A 24,035-nucleotide genomic window follows, 5' to 3' on the forward strand; every position below is an offset into this window, starting at 1 on the left:
ATCCTGAGCTGTGGATTAAGACCTTCATAAAAACTTATCTAAACAAAGTGCTGCCTGTCTTATTTGTGTTGGAGTCTCCGAGGTCTGCAGTGCAAAGGGGAAAGTACTTTCCTGGAATATATTTGTATCTGTCACAAGCTACATCTTGAGGAAATTGGCAGGCGTTCGAAGTGGAAAACTCCTCAGCGTTCTGTTTGGTTTGGATTTCTTTGACTCGGGGGTGGGGGGGGGGTGGGGAGGGGATGCTAAGAACTAAAATCAGAACTATTTGCTTTTAACAAGCATCTAACATTTCCTTTGCTTTGTGCAGCATGAGTGTTCGATAAATGCTGGCTGGGCTGAGTCATCTCCTCCATCCCTCCGTGGGGTCGTGGGGGTTAGTTGGTCTGTTGTCACACAGGGAAGAATTCTGAAAGGAAAGAATCTCCAGAATGATCTCTCTACCAACCATTTCTCTCCCCTCCTGCAACTCCCTGTGCTCAAACCCGCCAGACCTGGCTTGCTAAAATGCGTCTCGGCTCCTTCCCCAGCAAGCACAAGTCTGTGGAGTGAATTCCCAGTTTGCAATCCCCCACAGCCCGCCCCTCGCCTGTTCTCTGGGACCCTGCGTTCTTACCCACAGGATTCAGAGCCCTGTGGACACGCCGGGTCTCTGCGCTCCTCCCGGGCCCCTCCCCCGCCCTGTGTGTCTGTGGAAGTCCTGTTTCACCCTTCAGGGCCCCGCTCCCACCCCTCACCCTCTGAGGGCATCCCCCGCGCCCCACCCCACTGCTGCAGTGCCCTGGGTTTGTCTGCAGCGTATTTGCAAACAGAAGAAAGAGTGATAGATCTTCATACACGATCTTCGTACCCTTTACAAATGTGTGAAAACATTCAGCTGCTGTAAAAATCTTTTGAAGAAAATAAGATCCAATTAGCGTTGACTTTCATGTTGGGAAAGCTGTGGGTTTTCGAAGGGATTCCTCTCCCTCATTCAGCGACCAGGTTTTTGGCACCTGCTCTATGCTAGACCCTGCAGAAGAAAGGGGACGCAAGCCTTGCCTTCAGAATGCTGAAGCTCTCTGGCCCCAGGGCATGTTGTCGAGCACCCATCTTGCAGCCGGGACACGGGTTCAGGACCGAGGGGGAGACACAGGTGTGGCCGGGGAAGACACAGCTCTGGCCCCTGGGTGGGCTGCAGAGTGGGGGAGGTGTGCTGGGAAGTCCATGCCTTTGGAAAAGCCTTGGATGCCGTGCTCAGAAGTTGGCAGTGCTGGTTTTTTTTAAGGCTGAGAATGAAAAAGAAACTCAAAAGGAGAACGGTGGCGCATGGAAGTAGCTAGAGGTGACAGAGGGGGGTACCAACAGGCCCTTGAGCAATCAGGATGTGGGCAGGATCTTTATTTTTAAATGGGTCCTGGTGGGGCTTCCTCAACTGGGTCATGGCTCGCCAAGGGCACACCCGCCACCCGCCGGTGCCCCCTCTGCCCTCACCCAGGGCCCCCCCACCACCCACCACATGCCCCAGCACCCTCCGGTCGCCCTCCTTGCCTAGCCTTCCCTCCTCCTCCGTGGCAGTTGGCTCCGGTGCTGCCCTCTCCTCTGGCTCTGTGTCCCCTCCCCTCTCCCCAGGCGGGTGGGAGGCTGCAGGGGGCAGCGCGCACCCACTGGGGCCAGATGGTCCTTCCTAGAATGGGGCGGGAGGGGGGCAGGGCCACTGGACAAGGGGACGCCCGAGTTTCTGATCAGCCATCCCAGGAGCAGTAACCTGGGTGGGAACCCGCATCCTGAGCCGGGACTCAAGTCCAGGCCTACGGTAGTGAGGACCCGATCGGCGGCAGGGAACCCATTAAATGAAGAGGAAGGGGCTGTGGATGTGCCCAGTGTGCCGGGGCAGCCCATCCAAACCTGACAGGCGGCTGCGGGTGTGGTGAGGGCACAGCCTGTCAGTGTGGGGGTCACCGAGGACCACCGGGCAGCTGGGCCCACTGGGCTCCTGCAGACAGTGGTCTGGTGAGGGCCACAGGGGTGGAACCCCGGTTGGGCCTGGGGCCGCTCAGCACCTGCTGGAGGTCAGGGCCACCAGTGTCTGCGGGGGCTGGGGACCAGGGCCCCTTCCTGCAAAGGCTGTCTGGAGAGCTGTTTCCTCACTCTGTAGGCAGGGCCCGCCCGAGGAACCTGTGGGCGTGGGGCCTGCCTGGGCCTGGCCAGGGCTTGCCAGGCTTTGGGGCCTGCCCAGGGCTTGGGGCCTGTCGGGTTTGGGGCCTGCCCCAGGGATCGGGGCCTGCCCAGGGCCCGGAGCCTGCCGGCTCTGGGGCCTACCCGGGGCCTGGGCCTGGTCTGCCGCTCGGGAGCCTGCCGGCTCGGGCCTGCGGGTCAGGGCCTGCCCCGGGGAGGTTGGGGGGGGTGGGCCGGGGCTCGGCCGGGGTCAGGGCGGCCCGCTCCGCCCCGCCGGCCCGGCGCCCCCTCGCGCCCCGGGCGGGCCCTGCACGTCTCGCGAGCGGCCCGGAGCGGCGGGGGAGGCGGGGCCGGGCGGCCGGGCAGGGCCGGGGCGGCGCCGAGGCCGGGCCGGAGCGGAGCCCGAGCGGAGCGGGGCGGCGGCCGGGCGGTGGGGGGTGGGGGGGGCGGGCCGGCGGAAGATGGCGAACGTGGGGCTGCAGTTCCAGGCCAGCGCCGGGGACGCGGACCCGCAGAGCCGGCCGCTGCTGGTGCTCGGGCAGCTGCACCACCTGCACCGCGTGCCCTGGAGCTACGTCCGCGGGAAGCTGCAGCCCCGGGTCACCGAGGAGGTGAGCGGGCCGCGCGGCCGCCCCGAGGCCCCGCCCGGACCCCGTGGGGGCGCGAGGCCAGCCCGGGGCGGTGCGGGGGGGCCCGGGAGCCGCCCCCAGGCTCTGCCTTCGAGGGCCCGCGCGGCCCCTGCGGGGGGGGGCGCCGGCCGCCCGCTCCCGGAAGCCCTCCCGGCGGCACCCGGGGTCGCAGCGTGTGAAGCCCGGCGGCCCCCAGCCTGGCCTTTGAAATCCGCACGGCTTAATCCCACAAGGGTGGACCGGTGCCCGCAGACACACTCGCTGAGCTGCGGCGAGAGGCCACACATCTTAATCACCGCCCGTGGGTGCCCCGGGGACGCTGCAGCCGCGGCCTGTCGGCCCGGCCAGCGAGCGCATGCAGGGCCCGGCTGCCGGCGTGCGGGCTGGTGAAGTCCCGCGTCTGTGTCTCCTCTCTCCCCTTCCCGTCCAGCTCTGGCAGGCTGCTCTAAGCACGCTCAACCCCAACCCCACGGACAGCTGTCCCCTGTACCTGAACTGTGCCACCGTGGCCGCCCTGCCCTCCAGGGTCAGCCGGCACAACAGCCCCTCGGCCGCCCACTTCGTCACCCGACTGGTGCGCACCTGCCTGCCACCTGGAACCCAGCGGTGCATTCTGGTGAGTGCCCGGGGCCGCCCTCGCATCGTGGGGAGCGTGTGTCCCCATCGCTCAGCCCCGGTGCCGGCACAGCACCCCGGCTCATGGGACCTCCGAGGTGGACGTGCTGCCACAACCCATGACATCATAAGCCCTGCTTACAGATAGGGAAACTGAGGTCGAGGGACCAGGCCATTTTCCCCAGGTCAGTCTTGGTGGTAGATCTGAGACCCAGACCCAGATATCCTGAGCCCGTGCCCCTCCACATCCTGCTTTCCCGTCTTGGAGGCCGTCTGCACCAGGTAGCACACGTTTTCTTTCTCCCGCCGTGAGAGGTGGCTCCGGGAACGTCCCCGTGTGGGCTCTGTTGGGGCCCTAGCTCTTCCCTGGGTGCGGCTCCCGCGGGGCTGCCCCTGCTCAGGGCTCTGCCCCTCTGTGCTGCAGATGGTCTGCGAGCGGTCCGATGCCTTCGCCTCTGCCTGCGCCCTGGCCCGGGCCTTCCCGCTCTTCACCCACCGCTCCGGGGCTGCGCGGCGCACGGAGAAGAAGACGGTGACGGTGGAGTTTTTCCTGGTGGGACAAGACAACGGGCCTGTGGAGGTGTCCACTTTGCAAGTGGGTGTCCAGATGTTCGCCCCGTGTCCCCGGCCAGCATGCGCTGCGGCCGCTGGAAGGGGGGGTGGGCAGCGGTCTCTGTGCCTTCCCGACCCAGGTAGCCGGCCCCTCCCTCGGGGTGGGACTCCTTGTCAGGATTCAGGTGGTCTTTACTGGGCACGGACCCAGTGCTGGGCCCTCTCCTGTTTTAGCCTGAGCATCCTCTCCGCGCGTGTGTCCGTTCCCCTTTGTGGTGCACTTTTACATGTTGTTTCGTTGGATCTTCAGAATAATCCTTTGAGGCCAGCAAGGCTGGGAGGGACTCGAGGCTAGGAGTCCTGGTCTAGGCTGACTGGTAGGTTCCTTCCCCGTGGCAAGTGTCCCAGACCCCATGGCCATGGCCTCACCCTCTCCACCCCCACCCAGACCCGGGCTGTCCTTCCTACCCCACCCCCCCACCGCTGTCCCACGCCGGCACCCCTCACCTCCTCCACCTGGATTCTTCGCTCTGGAAGCAGAGCACATGCTTCCGGCCCTACCATCGTGCAACGGCCCCTCTCCTGGCACTGATCTCCAGACTTTGAAAAAACACGGTCTAATTGCTTTGCCTTTCTTAACTCTCTTTCTCCCTCAGCCCACCAAAACCGAGTTTCCGCCCCGCATCCTGACATTGTTTTTTAGGGCCTTGTCTGCTGGATTTGACTACTTGTCATCCCTCTGGAAGGGTCTGCCCGGCCCAGAGTCCTGCGTCCTTCCCTTGGCCCTCCAGCCTGCCGCCTCTCCATCCCCGTCCCTAGTGCTCCCACACTCCACCCTCGTTTTGTCTTCTCTGCGTTCTCGGAGCGCCTGTGGGCTCCATCCCACCGACGGGCACCGACGACCATTGTCCGCTCTAGCTGCAGAGCTTTCTTGCTGAGTTCCAGACCTGAGCACACCCGGGACTGCCCCCCCCCCCCCCCCCCCGCGCTCTCCAAGCCCTTCTCTTCCCTTCCCGCTGACCCTGGTGGACTTTCTGTCCTCCTCGGCTTCCCTCCCCAGCTTCTTCTGCTCCAGGCCTGAGCGGTCTCAGTCTGCCATCGGCCCGCGTCAGGCCCTCTGCCCACCGAGTGCCGTCCACACGGACGCGACGCATCTCGGCTTGGCTTCTGTGCCCTGCCCTGGGGTGGGAGCCTTGGGAGGGCAGGGACCTGGTCTCTGCTGTAGTGTGGGCCCAGTATGTGATGAGGGCCAATGGGGGGGTGAGTCTCCTCGACCCTCACATCCAGCGTGTCCTACTCTGCCACTGCCATTGCCTTGCGGAACTCCCCACTGCGTCCCGCGGCTCTCCTGGGCCACTGGGGCAGCCCCCTCACTGCTCTTGCCTCCAGATGCCTCCCCTCCACCTCCCTTCCCACCGCTGCTCGCAGCCCGCAGCTCGCATAGACAGCCCTAAAAGGTGGGACCTGTTGTGCTCCCCATCATAGGGCTGAGCAGACCGAGGCAGCTCAGGGCCGTTAGGTGACTCACTGGGGCCACGCCGGCAAGGGACAGAGCCAGGTCTTCACCGCTGCCGCCATCTACCAGCCCTCTTGCCCGTCTGTCCTGGCTTGTGAGCACGGGAGCCTCAGGTACCCCGTGTGGCCTTTTCCATACTGCAGAGACCGCATCAGCCCCTCACAAGTCCTCTGCCCCCTGTGGACTCTCACGCCCTCCGCTGCTGTGGTGGTTAATGGAGTGAGGTGTTATAATTCTCTGCTGGACAGGAGTCCCTTGGACGCCTTTGAATTCCCAGGGTCTAGTGTGGAACCTGGCACACAGTAGGTGCTCATGGAGATGTGGATGGAATGAATGAATGAACGAATGACCCATCCTGGGGGACAACAAGGCACGAGCTCTTCCCCACGGTCTCGGGGCTCTTTCCCCAGGTCGTGGTGCTCTTTCCCAAGGTTTTGGGGCTCTTTCCTAAGGCCATGGGGCTCTTCCCCCAGATTGCAGGGCTCTGCAGTGGTGGAGGGGCACTGGGCGCCTCCCCCGGGCTTCCCCACAGGGGCCGTGTGCCCTTTCGCCCGCGCGGCGGACGCCTCTGAGCCCATGCAGGGCTGCGAGGTGAGCGCCCGGCCCCCTTAGAGACGAGTCTTAGGGCCCTGGTGCGCTTCCCAGACAGTGGCCACACGCTGGGTCAGAGACGAGGGGTGGATGGGCTCCGTGACGCCCACACACAGGGGCCCTCGACGTCCCAGAGGAGAGCCCACTGTCAGGCGGCAGGGACCACGCCGTCCCATTTCATATCTGAACTGTCAAGTCCTGCATCTCTGCCTTTGAGGCTCGGGGCTTTAATTACCTTGGGAGGGCAGAAGCTCTCCGAGCTCATCAGCAGGGCCTGGGAGGCAGCCGGGCTGGTGCACTGGACCCGGGGCCGGCCCTCGCTGACCCTGGGGAGCCAGGACGGCAACGATGAGCTCCCCGCTGTTTGCACCCCCCCCACCCCCCATGCAGCTTTGCTCTTTCAGTCCTGCCTCTTCCCTGCGCGCCGGGAGGGGTGGCTGGACACCGCGCGGCGGATGCTTGGCAGGGGGTGGGCACCGGGGCAGGGCAGGGGACAACGAAAGCAGGAGGAGGCGGGCATGAAGGAGAAGGCAGAGACCTCCCAGGATCAGCGCCGAAGCGAATGTGGGACACACGTTCTTTCCAGAAAGTAGGGGTGGGGCCGTAGAGGGCGGCCAGTATAGGGCCTCGGGCGGCCCCCATGTTGGAGCACAGACGCCCGTCTCGAGGGCCTCCCTGGTGCCAGGTGGAGTGCGGGTACGGGGCTGGGTCTCTGCTCCCTTCTGGGCTCTGGGCCGCTGCACGAGGCAGGGTATGTGCGCTCTTCCCTCCACACCCTGTGCCCAGAGCCGTGTGGCATCGGGTGGCCGGGAACACAAAGGCGGGGAGTCTGTGATGCGCTTCCATGGGGCTCACGTCAGGAAAATGCCACCCCCCTGGCTGGAGGGCCACAAGGGGGCCAGCGGGCCTGGGGACGCAGGACGAAGAGCACATTCCCTCCTTTGGGAGGGTCCAGAGAAGCGTCTGGAGGGCACAGCCTTTAAGAAGGACCACAGAGGAGGACTGGGATCCCGACAAGAGGAGGAGGGAGGGCGGATGGGTCGGCTGTGGCAGCCGCAGGCAAACCCCGCGGGCGGACCGGCTCCAGCATCAGGCGTCCCTCCCGGGTCGGTTCCGGGGCTGAGATCGGGCCGGCTGTGCTGAGGACTCCCTCCCCGGTTTGCGTTTGCGGGCGGCGGCTTTCTGGCTGTGCCCTCCCTCCCGCTTCCTCGTGGACCCCACCTCCTGACCTCACGGAACCTGAGCCTCTCGAAGCCTCCTGCAGCCGTCACATGGGAGGGGGCTTCAGAGGAGTTCCAGGGCGAGGCAGACATTCCCCTCATAGCAAAGGACAGCACTTCCCCCGAGAGAGGATGTGGGACTGGCAGGTGCCCCAAGTAGGAATGCCCAGCGCGGACTCAGGGCCAGGCAGCGGGCCACCTGCCCCCAGGGCGAGGGGAGTGAGCAGCAGAAGAGGCCTGGGAAGGAAGGCGGGCCTCACGGACAGCGGCTGGAGGCGCCAGGCTGAAGGGTTCTGGTGTCACCTGGAGGCGAGGTGCAGAGCCATGTGGAACTTTCTGTGGCTGGAACGGGGGGTCACAGACACGGGGGAGACAACAGCAGGTCACGTGAGTCTTATCTCCGCCTGACCTCGACGCCCCGTCAGCCGCCCTGAAACCACCCCCCCACCCAGTGACATGTACTGCTACGATCCCACGGGAGCAGACCGGGAGGGACAGCCCTCCCTACCGGGTCCTAGGTCCCAGTGACAGCCTCTGGTTTCTCTCTCCCAGTGCTTAACAAATGCCACGGAAGGGGTGCGGCTGGCCGCCCGCATCGTGGACACTCCCTGCAATGAGATGAACACGGACACCTTCCTCGAGGTTCGTGGCCCCGGGGAGTCATGCCAGAGTGGGACCAGGGTGGACGAATCCTTGGTAGATGCCAAGGAAGTCAGGTGATAGCCCGGGCTGGAGGCGACCTTGCCCGGGGACACCTGGGGCTGCTGCGGACGGCGTCCTGCTGTCCACCTAGCTGGGAGGGGCCCCAGGCCTCCGCGGGTGGAGGGAGGACTGCGCCTTCTCCTCGAGGTCCCTCTGTGGGACCGCAGCCACGTCTGCAGGAAGTAGTCGCTGTTCGGAGGGTGAACCTTCGGTCCTGGCTTTAATCGCGCTCACGGCCCGGCGAGCGGAGGCCCTGGCTTCTGGGCCTGCTCCTCTCGGCCCCCCTGGCCCCGAGCCTCACCCTCGCCTTGACTTAAGCCTCTTCATGTGTCTTCGTGTTGTTTTTTCCATGAACGTGTCCAGGAGATTAAGAAAGTTGGGAAGGATCTGGGCATCACCCCGACGATCATCCGAGACGAGCAGCTGAAGGCAAGAGGATTTGGAGGTGGGCAGGGCTGGGCCTCGTGGGCCGTGGCCTCAGGACGGGTCCCAGGCGCCGGGGGTGGCAGGGTGGCCGTGGGCCATGCCTGGGTGGCCTCCAGCTTCCCATGGAAGGAGCCAGCTTTTGTCCGACCCCAAGGCCAGACCTCGGGAAGCAGACCATCCTGGGGGAGAAAGGAGCGCTGATTCAGATTCTGGAAGCTGCGGTGTCCAAGTCCTTCCCCGGCCCACTCTCTGTCCACGAGGGCTGCCGTCCTGGCTGCCTGGGCCAGCTCATAGGACCCTTCTGCTCCTTGCTCATGCAAGCCCACGTTCACATCAGGGCCTCGTATCGCGGCTCTCTTTCTCTGGAGTCCTTCCCCGAGATGCTCTCACAGCAGGGCCATTGTACCTTGAATGTCTTGGGTTGAATCCACCTCTTCAGAGGGCCTTTCCTGATCACCAGACCCATCTTCCCTGCCCCCCCAACCCCCCGCCGCCCAGGCACTGGAGGCATGGTGACAAGTAGGATGAGGCACTTTCAGTCTGGCTGGGGAAGAGTCACCTCATTCCTTATCTATGGCTACCAAACAAAGTACCCCAGAAGGAAGTGACAGAGGAAACACACAGTCCGGTGGGTGGGGAATGAGGCATGGCTGGGCTGCGTCCTGGGCCCTGGGTCTCTCCCAGGCGGAGACCAGCACCTTGACCGGGTCTGCTGTCATCTGGAGGCTCAACTGGGGCCGGTGATGTGGTCCCAGCCAGTCTCTCTTGTGGTGCTGTCACCAGGCCTGGGGGCCTTGTTGGCTGTTCCTGATCCCCTCAAAGCAAGTTTTCTGGGTGAGGGAAAGTGAGCAAGCAAGAAGGAGGCAAGGTCTTTTTGGCAACCTAGTCTCGGAAGTGGTGTCTCATCACTTACGCCATATCCAGAAGCAAGGCGCAAGGCTCCATCCATGCTGAGAGGGGACCCCGGGGGCAGGGATCGGTGGGGGCGATCTCGAGGGGCCTGCCGCACAACCAACACAAACCAACAAGTGGAGGGAGAGGTTACGAACGTCAGGGAATCTTCACGAGGAGATGGCGTTTACAGCGGGTTTTGCAGGATTACATGAGCGTTTGTTGGGCGGCCATCATCTGCTCTCATCCTGACGTTAATGATCGTTCAGTTCGCTTCCTGGGGGACCCTGAGGCCTGGTCTCTGCCCACAAGAGGCTTTCTTGAGAAGACGGGGCACGTACACCCCGCAGTGAGGCAGTGGTGGGAGGGGGCTCGGAGGGGGTGGTGCAGCGCCGAGCGCACAGAGGGCTCAGGGAGGGGGAGCGAGCGTGGGCTGGAGTGGCCTTGAAGCATTATCCAAAAATCATTTCATTCTGCAGTCCTGTTCATTTCTTTCTGGGAATGATACAGTTTCTTTTTTTTTTTTTTTTTTCCTCAGCGGGTTTTCTTGCCTAACGATACTTCACACAGAATTCGTTTGCAGTCCCAGAGCATTGGAACTAATTTGCATTCCCCGATCCCACGCTGGCCAGGGGGCAGGAGAGGGGGCAGGGAGCTCGGGCGGGGACTGTACACGCTCCAGGAGAAGTAGTCACACGCCAGCAGATATTTCTGGGGGGGAGCTGTTGTTTTTGGGGGGGCCGCTGGGAGTTGTCTGCTCAGTTCAACCTGAGCCCAGCTGACCCTCTCCCTGTGCTTTCTGCAGGAATCTATGGTGTTGGCAAAGCTGCTGTCCACCCCCCCGCGCTGGCCGTCCTCAGCCACACCCCAGAAGGAGCCACGCAGACCATTGCCTGGGTGGGCAAAGGGATCGTCTATGACACCGGGGGTCTCAGCATCAAAGGGAAGGTGAGCTTCCGGGGGCCAGGGCTTGGGCAGGGCCCCTGGGTGGGGAAGGCTCTCGGTGGCCTCGTCAGCTCTCAGAGGCGCCAGCGGAAGACAGCGAGCAAGGTTTCTGAGGCCTTGGCGTACATCTGCGAAAGGGGCTCAGGAAGAGTCGGCGGGGCCAATTCCTCGCCAGCAGGGGCCATAGTATCTCGTCTGCGCTCCGAACAGGGATCTGGAAACTAATAGTCTGGACAGGATCCAGAGAAAAGCAGAAGAAATGATTAAAAGGCTGGAAAACGAGCCCAAGGAGGCACGGTTCGAGGAATCTTGATTCTGTCTGAAGAAAAGGGTGTGGGGTGGCGTCCCCACGACCATCAGGGTTTCCGCAGACAGAATGCTTCGTGCATGTCTGCACGAGCCCACTCGGAGAACAGGTCCCCGGTGAAGGCCACAGGGCTTTGGCCCCACAAGTAAGCCACCTGCTGGTGTTCCCGTGAGGCCTGGTGGCAGAAGTCTCTCCTACCGGGGGCCCTTATGCAGGGTCATCTTAGGAGGCTGGGCCACAAAGGGCTCAGCTCTGCCTCTGAGCTGCCTGCCTGCCTCCTCCACCCCTAGCACGTCCGGGCCTGCTGTGTGCTGGGGGCCGGGAGGGCCCCGGGAAGAGGAGCAGGACAGTCTTCATCTGCTCAGGTCACACACTGGGGTTGAGCAACACTGGGCACCGGGCCTGGACCGGGCTCTGCAGCGCCAAGACCGAGAAGGGCTGGGAAGGAGCGGCCGTGTGAAATCTGGGCCCCAGGAAACCGGGAAGAGGAGAGCCAACCTTCGCAGAGAGAAAGCTCTGGAAGACAGAGGACAGGCTAGGCTCATGCAGAGTAGTCGTGGAGAGCTGGCAGTTGGGGCGGTGCCCAAATGTGTCCTGTTGGCCCAAGGGCTGGTCTATAATTTGAATTAGTTACCGACATGTAAAAAACGGGAAGAATTCTCACAGAAGATGGGCTATCTGACCTTTTGTAAACTGAGGCCATCCGGTGGTGTGGGCCGTCCACCTCCGCCTGGAGGCCTCCCGCTGGAGCCAAGAGGCACTTTCTGACCTGGCCCTGGTATCGGTCGCTATTTCGGGGAGATTGTCCACTACCATTTGCGCCGCTAGCCTGTCTGGTCCATTTGGTACCTAGAGTGGATGGTCTGTTTGTTTGGTTTTTTTTAACATCCCTCCTCCCATAAACAGCAGGATTTTTAGGCCTGATCAGGAAATGATTCAATAGTAAAGGTTAAAAACAAACACCAATAGTGAATTCACCTTTATTGAATTCCGTACATATTATCATGCCAGGGAAAAAAGGGAAATAAATATTACAGGGGCACCTGACCAGTCCTGTTGGTGGAGTCCATGACTCTTGATCTCGGGGTTTTGAGTTCGAGCCCCATGTTGAGTGCAGAGATGACTTAAAGATAAAATCCTTAAATAAGGAAGTAAATAAATATTTAAATATTATAGTACACATAAAACAGTAATAGATCAACACTTTCAAATCACATTCATGTGATTTTTTTTGGATGGAAAGAACTTCTGCCTCCCTCTTGGTCTCTTGTGGTCAAGGGCATAGGTTTCAGCTTCTGTTTGAAAGCCCTGGCTTCCACAGATTTGTCAGTGACTTCCTCAGAATTGGTCTTTCGCACCTCTCTACGCGTACGACACGGACAGAGCTTGGTCGGTCTTCCTGCACTCATGCTTGATCCGAAAACACTATTAATGTGAATTAGGACATTGCCATCGCATGAAGCGACCTGTACAGGGTACCCAGGAAAAGTCCTTCATGTAAGGATCACTTGGCAGAGACAGCCCCAAACCCTGTTGCCCAAGGAGCTCCAGAAATCGTGATGCTGTCCGTGCGTTCCGTTTCTAGCGGCCTTCACATGTCTGTGGAGTAAAAATGTGTTAACCAGGAGTCCAGGGGCTCCCATAGCTGGAGGGAGGCCGGGAGGCCCCAGCTCCCTGCACCCGTGGGTTTGCTCGGAGTCACTGTCGGAGGCAGGACGGCTGTGTAGACTGGGAGTGTAGACGCCGGCCTGCCCAGCTGTCGGCTGGGAGGCACACCACGTAGCCCCCGCCTGTCCGGCCAGCCCTGTACCTGGCAGAGGATAAGTGGTGAGAATAGTTGGGTTTGAACCTCTTGTCTATATGATCAGAACTCACTTAGATTTTTCGGGAGAACCATTTCACCCCTGATGACAACAGGCCGACTGACTTTTAGCAGAGGAATTACTGTTTTCAGACCCCACAGCCGGTGCGTCCCTCTGGCTGCGCCTGGTACTGGCCAGCCCTCTCTCACCCACCATGCCGGCTCTTGTCCCTGAGGCAGCAGAGCACTGGCGGGTAGGAGTCCCAGCTCCTTCCTTCTGCGAGCAGATAGATGCTGGCTTGCTGGAGGGCCAGAGTGAGAAACAGGGGCTCCTGAGAATGAGTCCTTTTGCTGGGGACACCAGACCATTCGGTCTCCAAAGACTTCAAAGGCAAATCAAGATCAGTGGGAATGCAGGTCTCAAATGTGTTAAGTGTCAGGACCCCCTTTCTTTCTTAACAAGCACTGACCCCAAGGGGATTTTTTTTTTTTTTTAATCAGAGTGATGTTTACCCTACTAGAAATGAAGACTGGGAAAGATACTTAATAATCTATTTTAAAATAACAATGCAAATCCTTTGCATGTTCATGTAAATAATATAACTTTATGAAAACAACTGTATATCCCCAAATGAAAACACACGTGCCAAGAGTGGCGTGGTTTTACGTCTTGCTGATCTCTCCCTGTCGACCTCGATAGAAGACAACCGAGATCCTGTGTCTGCCTCTGCATGGCGTCTCTTGTGATGTGTTCTCTGAGTTGAAACACAAAAAGAAAATCTGCTCTCACTCACTTTGTAGCTGGAAAAGGCAGAAAGAGTTTAGTGCCCTTTAGACGTAACTATGGACATTCTTCTTTGCTATTACACCAAAACTCGACAAGCGGGAGTCTCTGAAGGGCGAGGGACGGTGTGGGATCAGAAACCATGGCAGTGACCCTTTGCACCCTGTTACTTAGTAACTACCGTCCACCTTGAACCATGACAGCGTGATTGCGTAATACCATGCATGGGTGACCCGAAAGACCTCGTTCTTGGAGTTACTCAGGCCTCCAAATTGTGGCCCAACGCAGGGTAATTTTAAAAGTCACAGTTGGAACCACTATCCGTTTACTTTTAAAAATCACTGAGTTTTCTGTCACGGAGGCAGAAAATACAAGTTTTTCAAAATGGTGATTCTCTTGCTTGAAATCTCGAATTTTCCCTCCGGCACCAAGTATTGTCTGCTATTCTCCTAGAAATGAAAGGTTCGCTTTGCTCTTTATTTTATTTTATTTTTTTACTTTTTAAAGATTTTATTTACTTATTCAAGCGAGAGAGAACGCATGAGAGAAGGCACGAGCAGGGTGGGGGGAGAAGGAGAAGCAGGGTCCCCGCTGGGCAGGGAGTCCGATGCGGGACTTGAAACGAGGGCCCCAGGATCGTGACCTGAGCTGAAGGCGGGCAGGTCACTGACTGAGCCACCCAGGCACCCCTTAGCTTTGCTGTTTAAGAAAATGTCCGTGGGACACCTGAGTCCGAATAACCCGTCCCGTGTCAGTTGTGCTTTGAATCGAAACCGTGTTCTGGAGCCCAGAGCCCAGCTGAGCGGAGCCCCGGCAACTGTCCCCAGCTTCCACTCGGAGCGCCCGGCCGGGGGACAGCGGGGGCGCTCTGCGCGCTCCGTCTGGTCTGTCACAGGGAATCTTGCAAACCGCGGCGCTCCGAGGTTGAGCTTTGGGAAAACCTGCCCTTGCAGTCCTTCGGCGAGGAGGCCCGAGCCGCGTGGGCTGTGCTCGCTTTCCCTGGAGGTCAGCGGCGAGTCCAGGGTCCGTCCCTGCCGCGGCTGCGACCCGCTGTCGCTCTGTTGCATCGTGGGAGTGTCAGCCCCGCGACCCAGGCAGGGGACCTCCTCGTGTGACTCCGGAAATCATCTCTTTCGGTAAAAATCAGAGCAACACGGCAAAGCTCGTGCAGTCATTGAGTTACACCTGCCGCCTGCCGTTTGTTCCGGCCCCAGCGGCAGCGAGACACAGTTGCCGTGACCGACTCAAGCTCTTCCGCAGGGGCCGTTCGCGACTGGTTTGATTTCCAGATCTGAGGCCCCGTTTTCCCCATTTAAACAATCCTGCGCTTTCTCGCCGATTAGGTCAAAGAGACAGCTTATTTTCGATAGTGCTAGCTGGGTCGTTTTCACTCAGCTTAATTATGAAAGCAGCTCGGTTTATGTCTAAAAATACTTTCCATTAAAACTCGAGGCTTGTGTCATCCGATAAGGGTTCGAAAAAAATCACTCTGTCCATTTCAAGCCCAAATCCTACATCTGATGACCTGTTGTTAATTTAGAGTATGAACTTGTCAATTAGAGCTGGGAACCTATAAAATGTAAAAATGCATAACCACTCTCAACCCGTTTGTAGAAAATCGCAGCTCCCTCTGCGGCGGGAGGGGACCCTGGGCACTCACAGCCCTCGTTAGACACCAACAGAGCGCGCGGTGGGGTGGCATCGGACGTGACTGTGACATTGGGGAAGAGTTCACATGAACCTGAGCGGGTTGTTTGAGATGGTGACGTCAAGCAGCAGAGAGCCGCGGCCGAAAGTGTCACCGAGGCCAGGCGGTGACCACGGCAGGGTGGTCTGCTGTAGAAAGGTGGCCTTGGTGGTGGCGGGAAGGAGGGAGGGGCGTGCACGGAGGAGTCTCCGTGGCTCCTGTCAGGGTGAGGGTCCGAGCGTCCTTGTCGGCCGAGGGCTGAGGAATGGGAACCAGGGAAATGGGAAGGCGGACACCACGGAGAGGAGGAGCCAGGCCACAGCCCATGTGGCAGCTCTGGGCAGCTCCCCAGGTCCCCTTCCCTCCCACCTCCGGCTCATCAGGTAGCCCCCCAGAGCCCTGCTCCGGCAGAAAGAGCCCAGCGCCTTTGGCCCTTCTGTCCCACGGCTTCTGGAGACCAGCCACTCGACCAGTGGGAGTTTCTTGGGTTCTGTGGGTCACACAGGTCTGGGGGAGCCACCCCTGGGGGCCGGGCAGGGGCGGGGCACTGTGGCCGGCGGGGCCGACACCTGCTCACGCTCACTTTGTGTCCCCTCCGTGCCCCCCCAGACCACCATGCCGGGGATGAAGAGGGACTGCGGAGGCGCCGCGGCCATCCTGGGGGCCTTCAGAGCTGCCATCAAGCAGGTGAGTGCAGCCCTGCCCCCCTGCTGTGAGCTGTCCCTTCTCCCCCAGGTCCCGACCCCGGTGTCCTGAGTCCCCACAGCTCCATGCCTCTCCCCTCCTCTCACTGCCACGTTGCGCGCCCCTGGGCTCCCAGAGCTTCCTGCCTTCTGCCAGGGCTGCTCGTCCTGTCACCTCTGCCTGGGGGCGTCACCTCTCCTGGGACTGTCACCCTTCTGAGGGTATCCTCTCCTGGGATTGTCACGTCCCAAGACTGTCACTTCCCGAGGAGTGTCACCTCTCCCTGGGGTGTCACCTCCCATGAGGCTGTCCCCTCTGCCTGGATACATGGCCTCTACCTGAGTGTGTCTGGCCATGCGGGTCACTCAGGGTCTGGCTGTATCAGGCCCCCCCATGAGTGCTTGTTCTGTGAAGAAACCTGACTAAAACCATATGGCAGAGCACGACCACCATGCTGGGCCCTGGACCCCGCTCATGAGTACAGGCCTTCCTGGGTCCCTTTCCCAGTAGTCTTCCTCTGCGTCACCATGACCCCTGAGCAGGGGTTATCTATGGGCCACGTGGTGGGACCGCTGTATGTGCCAGCGGGACCCGGGGCCACCGTCTCTGTGCTCTGCACACCTGCAGTCCGGGGTCCGTCACAGTCTGGGGGCTAACGTACTGCGGGGCAGGGGCCCCTGAGAATCACTACATTTGTATCTTTGGAGTAAATACTCAGTGTGCACTTGCTGGGTTGTCGGGTAGCTCTATTCTCAACTTTCTGAGGAACCTCCACACTGTCTTCCAGAGCGGCCCCACCAGCTTGCATTCCCACCAACAGTGTAGGAGGTTCCCCTTTCTCCACCTCCTCGCCAGCATCTGTCCCTTCCTGACTTGTTAATTTTAGCCGTTCTGACTGGTGTGAGGTGGGATCTCACTGTGGTTTTGATTTGTATTTCCCTGATGCCGAGTGATGTGGAGCAGTTTTCCACGTGTCTATTGGCCATCTGGATGTCTTCTTGGGAGAAATGTCTGTTCATGTCCTCTGCCTATTTCTTGATTGGATTATCTGTTCTTTGGGTGTTGAGTTTGATAAGTTCATTATAGATTTTGGATACTAGCCCTTTATCAGATAAGACATTTACAAGTATCTTCTCTCATTCCGTCCATTGTCTTTTGGTTTTATCTACTATTTCCTTTTGCTGTGCAAAAGTTTTTTTATCTTAATGAAGTCCCAATAGTTCATTTTTTAAAAAGATTTTATTTATTTATTTGACAGAGAGATCACAAGTAGGCAGAGAGGCAGGCCGGCGTGGGGGGCGGGGTTTGAAGCAGCTCCCCACTGAGCAGAGAGCCCAACGCGGGGCTTGATCCCAGGACCCTGAGATCATGACCCGAGCCGAAGGCAGAGGCTCAACCCACCGAGCCACCCAGGCGCCCCCCAGCAGTTCATTTTTGCTTTTGTTTCTCTTGCCTTTAGAGACATGTCTAGCAAGAAGTTGCTGTGGCCAAGGTCAAAGAGGTTGCTGTCTGTGTTCTCCTCTAGGATTGTGATGGATTCCTGTCTCACATTGAGGTCTTTCATCCATTTTGAGTCTATTTTTATGGATGGTGTAAGAAAATGGTCCAGTTTCATTCTTCTGCTTGTGACTGTCCAATTTTCCCAACATCATTTGTTGAAGAGGCTGTCTTTTTCCCATTGGATAATCTTTCCTGCTTTGTCGAAGATTAGCTGGCCATAGAGTTGAGGGTCCATTTCTGGGGTCTCTATTCCATTGATCTGTGTGTCTGTTTTTGTGCCAGTACCATACTGTCTTGATGATGACACCTTTGTGATAGAGCTTGAAGTCTGGAATTGCAAAACCACCAGCTTTGGTTTTCTTTTTGAACATTCCTCTGGCTATTTGGGGCCTTTTCTGGTTCCCTACAAATTTTAGGACTATTTGTTCCATCCCTGTGAAAAAGTTGATGGCATTTTGATAGGGATTATATTGAATGTGTAGATTGCTCTGGGTAGCATAGACATTTTAACAATATTTGTTCTAATCCGCGAGCATGTAACGTTTTTCCATTTCTCTGTGTCTTCCTTAATCTCTTTCATGAGTGTTCCATAGTTTTCTGAGTACAGATTGCTTTCTTCTTTGGTCGGGTTTATTCCTAGGTATCTTATGGTTTGGGGGGCAATTGCAAATGGGATCAACTCCTTAATTTCTCTTTCTTGTGTCCCATTGTTAGTGTATAAAAATACAAATGACTTCTGTGCATTGATTTTATATCCTGCCACTTTGCTGAATTCCTGTATGAGTTCTAGCAATTTGGGGTGGAGTCTTTTGGGTTTTCCACATGGAGTATCACATCATCTGCAAAGAGTGAGGGTTTGACTTTACTTCTTTACTTACTTCCGGATGCCTTTTATTTCTTTTCGTTGTCTGATCATTGAGGCCAGGACTTCTAGTACTATGTCGAACAGCAGTGGTGAGAGTAGACATCCCTGCCATGTTCTTGACCTTAGGGGAAAAGCTCTCAGTTTTTCTCATTGAGAATATTTGCTATGGGCTTTTCATCTATGGCTTTTATGATATTGAGGTCTGTTCCTTCTATCTCTACACTGTGAAGAGTTTTGATCAAGAAAGGATGCTGTACTTTGCCAAATGATTTTTCTGCATCTGTTGAGAGGTTCATATGGTTCTTGTCCTTTCTTTCTTTCTTTTTTTTTTTACTAATGAATTGTTTCACAGTGATTGGGATGTTGAACCATCCTTGCAGCCCAGGAATAAATCCCCCTTGGTCGTGGTGAATAATCCTTTCAATGTACTGTTGGATCCTATTGGTCAGTATTTTGGCGAGAATTTTTGCATCCGTTTTCATCAGGGATATTGGTCTGTAATTTTTCTTTTTGGTGGGGTCTTTGTCTGGTTTGGGGATCAAGGTCACGCTGGCCTCATAGAAAGAGTTTGGAAGTTTTCCTTCCATTCTACTGTTTGAAACAGCAGAATAGGTATTAATTAACAGAATTAACAGAATAGATATTAATTCTTATTTAAATGTTTGGTAGATTTCTCCTGGGAAGCCGTCTGGCCCTGGGCTTTTGTTTGTTGGGAGATTTTTTGATGACTGCTTCAGTCGCCTTGCTGGACATGGGTCTGTTCACATTTTCTATTTCTTCCTATTTTAGTTTTGGTAGTTTATACATTTCCAGGGATGCATCCGTTTCTTCCAGATTGCCTAATTTGTTGGCACATAGCTGCTTGTCATATGTTGTTATAGTTTTATGTCTTCAGTGTGGGTTGTGCTCTCTCCTCTTTCATTCATGATTTTGTTTATTTGGGTCCTTTCTCTAGAGGCTCCACTCTTAATTCCTAAGAATCGGCACAACTGTAAGTAGGAACCAAGCGTTGACTAAATAGTAAGTGGGGGAGGGGAGCACTGTTTCTCCAGAGAACCTCCCTGCGCCGAGGAGGGAGACAGCAAGTCGCTGCGGGGCAGACAGCACCGTAAGTGGTGGGTCTCTGGGCATCCTCCTGAGTGTGGGTGGGGAGCGCAGGCCCCAGGAAGCAGTGAAGCTCAAGGTCACCAAAGACAGAGGGTGGACCCCAGGAGTCGCAAATTGAGGAGACTGAGGTGATGGCCGAGTCCATGTGCCTGGACTGGACCCGATCCCCAAGTCGGTGATGACTCCGCAGTGCAGACCAGCACACGGGGCACATCAGGCATTCACCCTGGAGGGAATGGGGGTCCCAGTCAGGAGTATCCAGGAATCATTTGTACCATTTTTGCAAAATTTTCTGTGAGTTTGAAATTATTTCAACATTAGATACTTTAACATTTTTTAAAAGGAGAGGATGTGCGATGCAGCGTTGGGCTTGCTGGGAGCAGGGGGCACCTGGTTCTGGGGCGGCCGTGACGCTCCAGGCCTCACGTACCTAAAACCTCAGCTGCCTGCAGCTTTGTGGTCCCCCTGGGGATCCCAAGACCTGTGTGTTTCGCCCTTGCACCCCAATACCTGCAACCTGAGCTCGGAAACCCCCTGCCCCAGGCCCATAGCACCCTCTAAGCTGGCCTTCCCAAGAGGGACCCCACACCAGAACAGCAGCCCCCCCAGACCTTCGGAGTCCAAAACTGGGGGAAGGCACCCAACAGGATCAGGTTGGGGACCGCGGTCTCTCCTCACCATCCTGCTGTCCCACCTTTATGTAGCGCTTTCCTGTGCTCTGCAAACTCCTCTCGCCTCCCAGCCCAGACCCAACGAGGCTCCCCTCCTTCCCTGGTGAGGCCCACCTGCCTCTCTAGCTTCAGAGCCCCAGGGGTCAACCACCTGAAACATGGTTTCAAGACCACATGTTGTCACAATTCATTTAATCCCAGCCACTCTTGGGGGTACCTTGGAGCTGACGGGCTGCCCAGTGTCGCGGCCCCCGAGAAGCGAGGCGGGGTGCCTTCCCGGGCACTGGGTGTTGGGCTCAAGCTCAAAGCCATCCCTGCTCGGGGCCATGGCTCCGGCCCTTGCCGCAGGCCTGTGTGTGCCTTTACCGAGGGCTCTGAACTGGTGGGGGAAGGATCACTGTTGCTGGAGGGGCCTGGCACGCCCCATGCCCAGAGGAGATGCGTCCTGGTTATGCGCTCGGGTGTGGGAGCAGAGGACAGGCAGGGACTGGGTGTGGCACCTCTACTCCCCCTACCACGGCCACTGGGCGAGGCCTGCTTGGGGATTTCTGGGGCAGGTTTAGGACCCATGTGGGGCGGAAACCGCCTCAGCCTGTTTCATGCACGTCTCTCAATGTAGAGACGTCATGTCTGGGCATCAGAAAACTAACTTCCCACCTCAGTTTCTGTGAGACAACTCTCCCCAGGCCCCGTGCACCTATACATGTGTGGCTTGCTTTTGTGCGGCAGTGCCGAGCGCAGAGGGCTTGTGCAGTGAGAGACACTGATCACCGACCATGGTTTGTAGACAAGAGGCCAGGGTGCTCAGCCAGCAGCCTGGCCCTTGTGCTGGGTGATTGGTTGAGCCAGGATTAAAGCCGGAAGCCCAGCCACACTTGTGGGCTCGTTTCTGCGTTGGGTGGGCTCTGATGGAGGAGATAGAACTGCCCAGCTGGGGGGCTGCCGGGACTGCTCCCCAGGGCTCTGTCTGTCCGTCTGTCCCTGAGGGTAGAAGACTCTGGTAGAAGGCCTCTTCCCTCCTCCATGCACGGCCACGTGTACCTTGTTCCCTCCAGGGTTTCAAAGACAACCTCCACGCTGTGTTCTGCTTGGCTGAGAACTCTGTGGGTCCCAACGCTACGAGGCCAGACGACATCCACCTGCTGTACTCAGGAAAGTACGTCTGGCTCCCCTCACCCCCTGGCTACCCCCGGGCTGGAGCTGGCAGGGGGCCCATCTCCTTCCCAGGGCTGGGCCGGTCAGCTGGGGCGCATCCCCTGGGGAGGGCACCATCCCAGGAGCCTGGGGAGGGGCAGCCGCATCACCGGACAGGGCGCTGGGCTCCCAGTGTAGGATCCCGCCTGCTTTTGTAGGATGAGCTCATCCCAACGTTAAGGGTGAAGGTTCTTTGTGCATCTGAAGCCCTGCCCCTCCTCCGCTCCCTGCTTGGGGCCCTTCCTGCACTTCCCCCTCAAGGTCAGCCCTTGGACTGCTTCTTAGCTATGTAAGGACATACCTAGAAGTCATCGCATCGAAGCTGGAGGAGCAGGTGGCCCAGGTCCACAGCAGGAGGGCCCGCTGGGCTCCCCGTGCGAGGGGGTCTGCCCCCAGGGCGACCCAGAGAGGTGCTTCCGTTTTTGCGCTTACCCAGTGCCTGGCATTGTGGGCCAAGGGCTAGCCCAGTGCAGTGTATGCTGCCCACACAACCCTGTTCTATCTTACAGACGGGGCGAGGGGCGGGGCGGCTTTCCCTGGCTCCCCCTGGAGGGCAGTGGGGATCTGCCCCCAGCCCTGGTGCTGCGCTGTCCTAGGCGATGGGCACGGCCCTGCCTCTGGGAGACTGGGGAGCCAGAGGACAGAGGGCTCTAAAGAGAGTCTCCCCAGTTCCAAAGGGACTCGCTCACAGTGCCCCAGGGAGTGCCATCCCTGAGCGGGGGTCTCTGCTGTGCCCAGGACCGTGGAGATCAACAACACTGACGCGGAGGGCAGGCTGGTGCTGGCGGATGGCGTGTCCTACGCCTCCAAGGACCTGGGTGCGGACATCATCCTGGACATGGCCACACTGACCGGAGCTCAGGTGGGCCACTTTGACTCCCGGGGGGAGGCGGGGGGCCTACACCAGGCAGGTGCAGTCCCCTAATCGTTAGGGCCTGGCCAAGGAGGCCGGGGATGTCATCCCGGGCCCCCAGCGCGGCGCAGACAGCGTAGGCACCGTCCTCCCTGGGACGCTCACACTCCTGCTTCCTTCCTATGCTGCTCGCGGCCTCTCCTGGCTGCTCCATCCTTGGCCTGTGCTCCATTCGGCCCCGCCTCCCGCCCAGGGCATCGCCACCGGCAAGTACCACGCCGCAGTGCTCACCAACAGCGCCGAGTGGGAGGCGGCCTGCGTGAAGGCCGGGAGGAGATGCGGGGACCTGGTGCACCCCCTGGTCTACTGCCCCGAGCTGCACTTCAGCGAGTTCACCTCGGCCGTGGCTGACATGAAGAACTCCGTGGCGGTAGGTGTGCAGGGCGCCCGAGGGACCCAAGACGTGGCAGCTGTGGGGCCCCAGATCCACACGCAGCAGGGAAGCATCCAGAGCGGGGACGTGGCTCTCTCTGGTCTCCCCCGCAATGGGTCTATTGTGTTGGGCACTGGGGGTCCCCGCTCCAGGCTGTGCTCCTTCGCCACTCCAGCATCACGCCAGGGTGAAGGCAGACCCCTTAAACCACGTGCAAGGTCCTCGGGGTCCCTCTGTGCAATCTCCCAGCACTGGGGAACCCTCAACCCCCGAGGTCTCTTCTTGCAGCCACTAGGGGAGGCGGTGTCTGGAAAGTGGGTGGTCGAGGGGGCACAGGGGTGCCCACTTAGGTCCAAGCGGGAGCAGCCCCAGATGCCCCTCCCCCACGCCCCTGCTGCCGGGAGCAGAAAGGTCACCTTGTGTCCTGCTGTCCCCCCAGGACCGGGACAACAGCCCCAGCTCCTGCGCCGGCCTTTTCATCGCCTCACACATCGGCTTTGACTGGCCTGGGGTCTGGGTGCACGTGGACATCGCCGCCCCAGTGCACGCTGTGAGTCCGGGCTGCCCCGTGGTGCCTGCCTTTCCCCGCTGCCCCGACCCCGCCGCACGCCCCTCTCGCTGGCCAGGCTGCTCCCACCCTCGTGCATCCGCGGCCGGCTCTGGCTGCTGGTGGAACTCGTCAGAAGCATTACATGTTGGGGTCACACTGCCTATGGCCCAACCTCCACAGGTCGACCACAAGGGGTGCCTGCACCCCCAACCTCTGGTCTCCGCCGCTCCGGAAACGGAGGGGCTGCTGGGTGTCCTTTTCCGGCCAGCCTGTCCTTGCCTGGAGGCCCAGGGCCCTCAGCAACCCCTTTCCCACCCGAGAAGACCCGGGGCTTGGGACCGGCGTGCGCAGAGCCATTGCGCCACGCTGCTCCCTGCTGAGTCCCGGGACAGGAGAGCGAGAGGGGGACCATAGGACAAGTGGGGGGGGGGCGGGAGCCCCTGCCCGCAGAGAGGGGCTTGCTGGGGGGGGGGGTCCGGCTCTGCCTGGCAGAGGGTTACCAGCCTGCTCTTTGCCCACAGGGGGAGCGCGCCACGGGCTTCGGCGTGGCACTCCTGCTGGCGCTGTTCGGCCGGGCCTCCGAGGACCCCCTGCTGAACCTGGTGTCCCCACTCGGCTGTGAGATGGATGCCCAGGAGGGCGATGTGGAGAGGGACTCCAAAAGGCGCAGGCTCGTGTGAGGCCGGCCCCTTCCCGGCCCCCAGCACCCGGCTCTTTACCTCACTTTGCACTGATGAATTTTAAGCAGTCGGAAGAGGACACCTGAGATAGGCTTTGGTTTGTTTTTCTTTTTAGTTGTCACGGTGATAGAAGCAGCTCCTACTTCTGTCCTAGAAGACAGCTGAGGGTCTGGAGGGTTGCGGGGGGAGGGTTGGGGGCAGCCCTGGGACTTGCTGCCCTTCCAGTGACCTCCCAGCCTCCCTGCCGGCTTCCGAAGACTCTCCTCCTCCCATAGCCCCGGGGCCCTGCACCCTGGAGGCTCCAGACACAGTGGGTGCCCATGGCCTTGTCCTTGGCCCCTGGCCCCACACGCGGCCCCCACCTCTTAGAGAGCCCAGGCCCCTGTTCCAGCCAGGGCTGCCACCACCCCCAGGAGCCCTGCCCCTTTGGAAGGGTAGCCGTGACTTGTTTCAGGGACCCAGGCTCACGGTACAAGGGGAGGCTCCGGGCCCTTAGGATACCCCGGCAGTTGAAGTAAATACGGCTGCATCAGGACACCTTGGCCTCTTTCTCCTGTCTTCCACCCGGCGGCCCGCCCGTGGCTCCAAGGCCCTGGGCATTCCCACCTCTTCGAAACCCAGCATCCAGCACTGAGAGGCCGTTGGTGACCTCGCTTTTGCCGCCGCGGAGAGTGC

At 59.1% G+C, this 24,035-nt stretch overlaps 1 protein-coding gene and 1 long non-coding RNA gene across 3 annotated transcripts; one reads left to right on the forward strand and one right to left on the reverse strand.

The window, feature by feature from the left end:
• Positions 1 to 225: 225 nt before the first annotated feature.
• LOC309870600 lies at positions 226 to 2,530 on the reverse strand. Its single transcript, XR_014314729.1, has 2 exons — positions 840 to 2,530; positions 226 to 424 (listed from the first exon to the last, which is right to left on the reverse strand). It is a non-coding gene; the product is annotated as an uncharacterized lncRNA (long non-coding RNA).
• A 47-nt stretch (positions 2,531 to 2,577) lies between these two features.
• NPEPL1 (aminopeptidase like 1) lies at positions 2,578 to 23,895 on the forward strand. 2 transcript variants are annotated; one of them, XM_082742980.1, is made up of 12 exons: positions 2,578 to 2,768; positions 3,217 to 3,402; positions 3,826 to 3,996; positions 7,833 to 7,922; positions 8,346 to 8,427; positions 10,105 to 10,247; positions 15,433 to 15,510; positions 20,706 to 20,806; positions 21,583 to 21,706; positions 21,951 to 22,127; positions 22,570 to 22,680; positions 23,202 to 23,895. In XM_082742980.1, the coding sequence occupies exons 1-12, from the start codon at positions 2,619 to 2,621 to the stop codon at positions 23,358 to 23,360; spliced, it is 1,572 nt and encodes a 523-aa protein (XP_082599106.1). In that variant the 5' UTR covers positions 2,578 to 2,618; the 3' UTR covers positions 23,361 to 23,895. The 2 variants fall into 2 exon arrangements, with proteins under 2 accessions (XP_082599106.1, XP_082599107.1); XM_082742981.1 differs by lacking the exons at positions 2,578 to 2,768; positions 3,217 to 3,402; positions 3,826 to 3,996 and adding an exon at positions 7,264 to 7,667.
• The last annotated feature ends 140 nt before the right edge of the window (positions 23,896 to 24,035 follow it).

The sequence above is a fragment of the Mustela nivalis genome (assembly GCF_964662115.1).
Source record: "Mustela nivalis genome assembly, chromosome: 8".
NCBI classification, from domain to species: domain Eukaryota; kingdom Metazoa; phylum Chordata; class Mammalia; order Carnivora; family Mustelidae; genus Mustela; species Mustela nivalis.